General features: G+C 38.5%; 1 protein-coding gene across 2 annotated transcripts; it reads right to left on the bottom strand.

Moving 5' to 3' along the window:
• Positions 1–715: 715 nt before the first annotated feature.
• On the bottom strand, positions 716–8,340 carry LOC132183881 (leucine-rich repeat receptor protein kinase HPCA1-like). 2 transcript variants are annotated; one of them, XM_088518160.1, is made up of 21 exons: positions 8,176–8,340; positions 7,980–8,079; positions 6,634–6,746; positions 6,447–6,518; positions 6,188–6,262; positions 5,996–6,067; positions 5,729–5,890; positions 5,564–5,638; positions 5,410–5,481; positions 5,230–5,301; positions 5,061–5,129; positions 4,887–4,961; positions 4,548–4,619; positions 4,323–4,457; positions 3,757–4,229; positions 3,508–3,660; positions 3,247–3,386; positions 2,922–3,141; positions 2,535–2,770; positions 1,249–1,757; positions 716–992 (listed from the first exon to the last, which is right to left on the bottom strand). In XM_088518160.1, the coding sequence occupies exons 3-21, from the start codon at positions 6,681–6,683 to the stop codon at positions 974–976; spliced, it is 2,751 nt and encodes a 916-aa protein (XP_088374286.1). In that variant the 5' UTR covers positions 6,684–6,746; positions 7,980–8,079; positions 8,176–8,340; the 3' UTR covers positions 716–973. The 2 variants fall into 2 exon arrangements, with proteins under 2 accessions (XP_088374286.1, XP_059453327.2); XM_059597344.2 differs by lacking the exon at positions 716–992 and having other exon boundaries at positions 1,245–1,757; positions 6,623–6,746; positions 7,980–8,340.
• Between the last annotated feature and the right edge of the window lie 440 nt (positions 8,341–8,780).

Genomic DNA, 8,780 nt, shown 5'->3' with positions numbered 1-8,780 from the left:
ACCTCCTACATTTTTTGGAAGACAAATAGAGCTCCATGATTTCAATGAGAGATTTTTTGCTTTATCCTTTGGAAACCCCCACCAAAAGTTTTTGAAAGACCTATCAAGGGAAGAAGACAAAGAGGCAGGAAGAAGAAAAGTGCTCATAGCATAAGAAGGAATTGTAGCTGCAATCGATTTAATTAGCACTGAGCGTCCAGCTTGAGACAAAGTTTTAGCTCGCCAACCCTCTATCTTGCCAGAAACTTTATCTAAGATATCCTGAAAAGCTGCTTTTTTGGATCTACCAAAGAAGAGAGGAAGACCAAGGTATTTAGAAGTAGCCGAAGCCGATTTGTATGGGAATATTCCCTGGATACTGGTGATAGTGGAGGCAGCAGTGTTTTTGCTAAAGTGGACCGAAGATTTAGAACTATTGATAGCCTGTCCAGACCAAAGGCAGTATTTATCCAAGCATGATTTGATAATAACTGCTTCTGCAGAAGTGGCTTTAGCAAAAACAATAAGATCATCCGCAAACAAGAGATGCGTAATTGGGGAGCAATTACGAGCAATTTTGACTCTCTGAAATCCCACCATATCGGCGCTTTGCCCCACTTGTACTTCAAATCAAATATCTTTGTTGCATGGAAACGTAAGGACAACAATTCAACCACGCAAACTCATTTGAACATCCAAACACCTCATTAACTTCCAAGGAAGATATTTTCCTCCTTTCACTGATTTTGGATAAGATAGTGATCGTACATACAACATGCACAAGTTGGTCTCCTCGACTTCAATAAAATATAACATCAAATTGAATACACGAAAATGGCAGTCCCTCTACACACCAAGTCTCAGCCATAGCAACCATGGATTATCCATGGACAGCTTCATGACATTAATTTCATCTAATTACCCATCTCTCTGTCTCTCTCTTCCTTAGTCCAAACCATGGCTTTGCTCTCTGTTTGGTAGCTGAGAAAGTCCTTTATGTGGCCCTAGGAATCCTACAGGAAAAAACATTTATTTGACACATGCTGAAAGTTGAAGGTAAATGATGAGACTTAAAGCATAAGAAAGAGATTAAGGTCAGCAAGTGTGATAAAAAGCCAACATTCCTGTCTTCCTAATTAAACTTTTCTGCATTCCATACACATCAAACATTTCTTTCTGCATAATATATCAATAGACACTTCCTAAAAAGCAATTAAACAGGGAAAACAAAATGTAGAAGATAGAGAGTATATATATGCTTGCTACTACTTGGGTTCGACTTTTGCCGAAATTATGTTTCCGCCACTGTAATCAAACGCATCGCTGCCACTGACATCCTTTCTTGGCAAAGAGTCATTGTAAGGATGCTTAAAAGCAGCCTTTGAAGCTCCAAAGTCTGTGGCAGATGATGATGCAGAAGTAGTAGAGTCTGTAGCCAAGCTGTCATTCTGTAAGATAGTCTCAATGGCCTTTACCACTTCACTCATTGTAGGACGGTCTGCAGCTGTATCTTCAAGGCATTGCATGGCCAGCTCCAAAAACCTTCCAAACCCTATAAGATTAGGTGTGTTTCTGATGGATGAATCCATCATGTCCTTCAAGCCATAGTGTTCTTCATCGTTCTTATCCATCGCCATTTGCACCTCCCGGACGATGTACTTTCCCTTCTTGATCGGTTGCTTTGCTGTTACCAGTTCAAGCATAACCACTCCAAAACTGTACACATCACTCTTCTCAGTTAATTGTTGAGTCAAGTAGTATTCTGGATCCATATAACCCTGCAAGCACAAGCCAGTTTGCAAATGAAATTCAATAGAGATTCCTGTTAATGGAGAATCTACTTTGAATTTTAATAAAAGCATGCATGAAAATGAAAAATGAAGCTGTTGTTAATATGTGTTGGATTTGGGCCGACGAGGCTACACGGCCCACAAAACACACCTAGGAAGGCCCAAAACTGGTTAGTAAGTAAAAAGCGGATTCAAAGGCCCGGTTCCACTTGTGCCATGAGCAACAAGGGATCTGCTTTGATAGTCATGAAGTGCACACCAAGACAAGTAACCACATTCAAACCCATCATGCAAAATACAATCTTAAATAAGGGATGTAGGGTGCTTAAGCCTAAGCCATTGTGGAGGAAAATCCCACGACCAGGCTCGAACATGGCATGGAAGCAGTCATACTCATAATATTATAAATGATAAGCTCCAACAAAGTAAGACGGACTTTTAGAACTAAGCTCAAAACTCAGACTTAAGTGCATTTATATTTCTTTTTAAACACCATACTGACTTATGCATCAAAGTTATCCCCACTGACACCGACCGGCGGGCTCTCATGCTTACATTCTCTCTTTTTACAAATGTGAGTTAATCAAGCGTCTGGCACTAAGAAACTGTTCTAGCAATATGAAAATTAATCTTTGCTTGAATAGTTTGATTAATTTTGTTTGTCTCTCCTACTTTTTTTAAATGCAGGAAGACAAGGTAACTGCTCACTGAAACATATCAGATTGAAGAACTATATAAAGTAAGAGATTCTGTGGTATTACTTACCAGTGTGCCTTTAACTTGAGTGGAAACATGCCCTTTGGAAGTGTCCGATACTAGTTTAGACAACCCAAAATCTGAAACTTTTGCTGTTAAATTTTCATCCAATAGAATATTGGTGGACTTAACATCTCTGTGGATTATGGGAGGATTAGCAAGCTCATGTAGGTAAGCTAGTCCTCTAGCTGAGCCAAGTGCAACGCGGAGTCTTCTCTTCCAATCAAGATGAATGTTAGATCTCCCTACAACTCATATTTATGCAAATAGTTTCCTATTAGACTTTGAAAAGAAGTATTTGGCTATTACCAAAGAACTAAGTTCTCATAGATTGTGGATATACAGTGTAGATTATTCAAATAACCTTTTGGTTGATTGAAATAAAGTGAATTGTACCTGCCAAGCTATTCCTAAGCGTCCCATTAGGCATAAATTCATAGACTAGCATCTGCTCTCCTTGTTCAAAACAAAAACCCACAAGGGCAACAAGATTCTTGTGATGAACTCGCGAAAGCAACTCAATTTCAGTCTTGAACTCGAGTCCACCCTGCATTGATCCTTGCTGAGCTCTTTTGATTGCCAAAACTTGTCCATCAGAGAGTATCCCTCTATAAACCTAGGGAGAACCATAAAAACATCAGCAAGCAGCGACTGGTGTTGATTAAATACTAGGATGGTCAGAAAAAATAGAAAAGAACAGATTAAATACTGGGAAATTTACCTGGCCATACCCTCCATAGCCTATCTCATTACTGTCAGAGAAATTGTTGGTGCACTTTTTGAGTTCATCATAAGAGAACCATCGTGCTCCGTTTAATTGTGGTGCACCGCCAGTGTCTTTGCCACTTGATGCCCAGGAAGCTGGAAGAGAGTGAAGATTAGCCACACAAGCCAACAATTTGTCTGGTGTTTAATCTCCTTACAACATATAGATGCCTGAATCTTGGACTACACAATAACAAATATTTTATGTAGTAATTACCGAATGGTCTACTCATTCCAATGGCTTTTTCTGCACGTTTCTTTTGCCGAACAGCGTATGTCCCTACCCCCAGAAGGACCAGAACCAAAATGGCACTGCCAACTGCTATCCCAACAATCAAACCAGTGCTAATGGAAGTTCCTTTGTCTGAGTCTGAAGAAAAATATACCTTTGTCAGAGAAGAAAAGAGAGAGAGAGAGAGAGAGAGAGATGAGAGATGAGAGTATAAGGAGATGTGATTTGAACAACCTTGAAAAACATAACGAGATGCTATAAAATAGAAGGGTCCGAACTCAGGCAGGTAGAAAGTTTGTTTACTCAGATCAAACCCAATTCTCTGAATCTCTGATCTATTAAAATATTTTCCTTCTGCTGGAAAGAGAGCCAGATGCACTTGAAGATAGTCATCAACATTGAAGTGGGGGTTTTGAAGAGAAACAGAACCGGGAGTGAGGCCCAGTTTAATCCACAGGGTCTTTTCAAGTAACTGAAACAAAGTTACATTGGACAATTCCCTGGAAAAGGGTCCTCTGATGTATAATATTCCTTCATATGGATAAGCACATTCACAACTCTGAGGGCTGAGTTTCTGATCAAGTGGGCATAATTTGCTCCCACAAATAGCAAGGCTGGTAGAATAGGGCTTTGTAGTTTGTTCCTGACTCTGGCAGGATTTGCTATTCGAGAGAATAGCGGAAGAACACGCTGGATTTCCAATCAATCTGAAGTATGTAAAATTTACAAATAAGGTTGATAACTAGGAGAAAATACAAATATCATTCAAGCTGAAGATTAAAGGCCATAAGCTCTCTCACATTAATATCTTTGTGTAAGCAGCGCCAAGCGTTGCTGCATCTATTTGGTTGTTTCGCAAATCAACAAGCTGCAATTGTGGGCTGATGTCTTTAGCCATGTTCAATGTTTCATTAAATTCATTGTTCCTCAATTTCCTGAGAATGTAAAGGAATTGGATTGTCAAACTTACAGTTTCTCTTTATTGTCAAATTCTAATGCTCCCTCCTGTACAAATCAGAACTTACACTTGCTGTATATGTGGAAAGCTGAAGAGTTTTTGCGGGACAGGCCCTTGAAGTTTTCCATATTCCATAACCCTGTGCCACAAATCACACATTAGCCTATGCTAGTCAAGAGAGTTATTGGATCTTTTATGTGCATGATCTTTTTGAGAGATGCAGGGAGAGTTTCGGGGATCGTTAGCTACGCATTTTAGAATATGTCTTTTTAGCTTTTTCATTGTGTGACATAAATATAAATGAAGTTTTTAGTATTTTGTGTGTTGAATTGTTTGTTATGCTTTTGCTTTTTTCCTAAAAAGCATTAGCAAATGAGCTCAGATCTTCGACCTACTAAAGACTTACAGAGTGGTGAGTGATGGTAAGGCTGAGAACCAAGCTGGAGCTTCGGATGGGTCAAAGGAGTTGTTACTAAGGTCCCTGTAAAAATAAGCCATCGAGTAAGGTTCTTCAGTTCATGAAAAGAACAAGCTAGAGAAATGGAAAACCACAAATGGCAACCCCATGTCATCCACTTACACATAATAGAGGGCGGTCATTTTACTCAAGTCTGGAAAAGGGCCAGTCAGATCATTTTGGGCTAAATTCCTAAGGAAGACACAACAGCATGAACAAGAAAGCTAAGTAACCTCCAATATGATTATTCTAAAACATCATCACTACATACTGCTAAGAAGTAAATACCCACAATTCCTTGATGTTTGTAAGGTTGTTCAGATTTGATGGGACATCTCCTGTCAGAGCATTTCTGTCGAGCCGACTGTCGCAATTTGGAACAGTGTAACTCCAATGAATGTGAGGGAATTAGGACATTTAGTGAAGAAAAGGTGTAGCTGAAAAAGGTTGAATTAAGGTGGGTTTTACTCACAGAACCTCAAGAGTCTGTACAAGTCCCAATGTTGATGGGATACTTCCAGAAAGTTGGTTGCTATCAAATAATCTGCCATTCAACCACAAACATTTAGAAGGAAAAAAACATAAAAACATTGAATACAAACAGATGGGTGGTATCAGCAGCTTACACGTGTATCAGTACCATCTTAGAGCTGAAAAGTTCGGCTGGAATGGGACCTGAAAGCTGGTTCTTGTTGAAATGGCTGCAAGTTTGTAGGAATCAAGCTATTGTTTGTGCCAAAATCAATGTTCTAAATATATTAAAAAAAAAATTAAAAAAAAAAAAAACTCACAAGTGTTTAATCTTCAGAAGGAGGTCCAAGCCTGGGGTAGTGGGGGTTGATATTGGGAGGTGTCCTGTCAACTGATTATCTGCCAGGTCCAGCCAGTAGAGTTTGGAGAGATTCCCCAAAGATGGAGGTATGTTTCCAGTGAAGTTGTTTGAATGGAGAGCCCTGGGAGGGAGTGTAGTGCTGAATAAAGCAGGCAAAGCAACAAAAAAAAAAAGCACTGCCATATTCATTCATGAAGTTCTATGAGATAACTTCGGCAGATCTTACAGGAAGGACAGCTCAGCAAGCTTCCCCAACTCATCTGGAATATCACCACTGAAGCCACAGCCAGCTAGGATTCTGAAAGATGAAAAACAAAAAAGTACATGCTTGTCTCAGTGTATTGAAATATATAAATTACTTAAAAGAGTTGGATGGAGGGGTGATAGGAAAATGAGCTTGCTTATTATTGGATCTTACAAGATGTTCAAATTTTGTAGATCTCCCAGCCGTGGAGACAGGGGACCTGTGAGACCTCGGTTATATGACAGGTCCCTGGAAATTGAATAATATCACCACTTCAATGAACAGAACAGAACAGACATGCTAATTAAGAATGAGACATGTCAATAAAAAACAGAGCAGAAGAATCTGGTTTATTGTACAACTTGTTATCTGTTGGAAACTTGATGCAGGTATTTGCAATGGTTCAAAGAAGAAGAAGAAGAAGAATGCTCACAAGGATCTCAGTTCAGAGAGCTCTCCAATGTCACCACTGAGTTGCCCTTTGAGGCCCATGGTTGATAATCCCCTGAGAATAATTGAAAAAAAAAAAAAACAAAAGGGGGACAAGGAAGATTAAATGTTCAAGAAAAACTAAGAAATGGAGGCAGTAAGTAATAGAAATATATTTACAATGCAGTCACCCGAGAATTGTTGCAAGTAACTCCTTCCCAGAGTGTTCCACAAGGATCATGTGAATTTCGCCAGCTTGGTGGTGTGTGCTCCCACGACTCCTTCAGGGATTGGAGTGCAGAGGCTGCACCAATATAAATTTTATCATATGCTTGATACAAGGAAACTATATGTGGGATAAATTTGACAGTAGAAAGTATAGATGGGAGTTAGCAGTACTAGCTATAGATAATACAAAATAAACACTACCGTCACCATTGCCTTACATTACAATCTTAAGTGTCTCAAATGGTTTAAGTACAATTTTAATCATATGCATATAAAGTTTTGGACATCCACTTGTTATAAATCGGTTTTCAAGGGTGATAAGTTCTATGCAACGTTTGTATCATATGGCATTAGAGCCAACCATCACGTCAAGTATGGAATCAAACGCAGTTCATCTAGTATGAAATTGAATGACTTTTACACAAAATTTGTATCACATTACTTTCACTACTCTCTTGCACTATTACCAGGTAGCTACCCCCAAATGAAAATATCATCACCATGTAAGTTTGTCATATAAGATCGTGAATTTTGACATGTGCAAAGTTCTTCCAGTTTAGCATATTCCCATTTTTCATCAAAAAAAAAAAAAAAATTCAATTTCAAAATGTATTTATTCGATTTTTCTTTTTAAATTTTTTTTTATGACAAGGAATCATTCAAGGTAGGGTCACTTCATGCATCCACTTATATCAGGCAAACCTCATACCTATGCAAAGCACTCTTTTCATATGGATCAGCTAAGACTCTAACTTCTCAAACGGGCGTGGCCCTAAAGAATAGTTTGCACCTAAAAGAATTCAAACCTTAAACCTAATATACTTGAGCCAACTCCTTGAGGTTTATAGTTCATCATGTATTTTCTTAACTCATTATCATTTTGTCAAATTATCAGTTATCTAAAAAACTTAAACAAATAGGAATAGATAAATTTAGTTACTTGATCATTACTTTTTAACACTTTTTACAATTCTAGCTATGAGATTGTTTGTCAGTAAACTCGTTAAAAATGTTGTACACAGTAGAGCTATAGCAGATCATGCAATTTCTAGTAACCTTCAGCCTCTAATCGAAGAGTACCTCAAGAACAATGACAAATAATATATTTTTTATCATACAGACAACATCGTGCTGGTAAGACAATTCTACAGAGAAAGAAAGGCAAACATTCTACAAATCAGGGCGACAGATCAAAATGAAAGAACATATATATATATATATATAGAGAGAGAGAGAGAGAGAGAGAAGACACATATAAATGGTGTGCACAAAGAATACAAAAACAACAACAAACATGGTGTGTGCCTACCATCACGAGGATCTGTAAGCGAGTTAATGAGATGCATTCCAGCAGAAAAGAAAGCAAGAAAAAGCAGCAACTGGGTGCCTCCCATGGCGGCTTCTGCAAACTAATATCTCCAGGGATTACAACAAGAAGAAACAACTACAGAAGACAATTCTTCGTCGTAAAAGATGGCATGGCTAGCAAGTGCTTGACCAGCTACCTGAGGTGATTAGCAGATGAGGCTGAGGACGCTGACACTTGCTATAAGAAAACGAAAAAAGAAAATATCCCATGAGCAGAAAGGAGAATACGTGTCCTTTTCTGCATTTTTTTTCTTCTTCTTTTTCTTTTTGGAAGCAACTGATTTCCCTCGTCTTTGAAGCCAATCTAGCTACTAATTCCTTCTCACTAGTCCACTGCCCATGGAAGCATGCCATTTTATAGAATTCCTCTCTCTCTCTAATAATGAAGAAGGAATTGGACGTTTTGCTGAGGCAGCACTCCGCCCGCCTCTGTTGGCAACTTGGCATGCCGCCTAACCACGACCACAAACATCATCATTATTAATTGCTTAGACAAGTAACGTATAGTCTGGGCAGTTGGGTGTTGATTTGTTTGCACTCACCAGGAGACCGATTTGATTTGTACGACATTTTTGTGTTTTTTTTTTTAATAAAAAATTGTTTGTTTTCTTAAATTATTATAATATTGGACATTTTTTTTTTTTTTGTAACAAACCACTTTATAGAAAGGAGCCAACAGAACACAAACCCTCACAAAGAGGGACAAGAAGGGGGTGGATCTTTTCCACTACATATGGGAATA

Source organism: Corylus avellana, chromosome 7 (assembly GCF_965113065.1).
Source record: "Corylus avellana chromosome 7, dhCorAvel1.hap1.2, whole genome shotgun sequence".
Lineage (NCBI taxonomy): Eukaryota > Viridiplantae > Streptophyta > Magnoliopsida > Fagales > Betulaceae > Corylus > Corylus avellana.
This window is presented reverse-complemented; position numbering and strand designations above follow the sequence as displayed.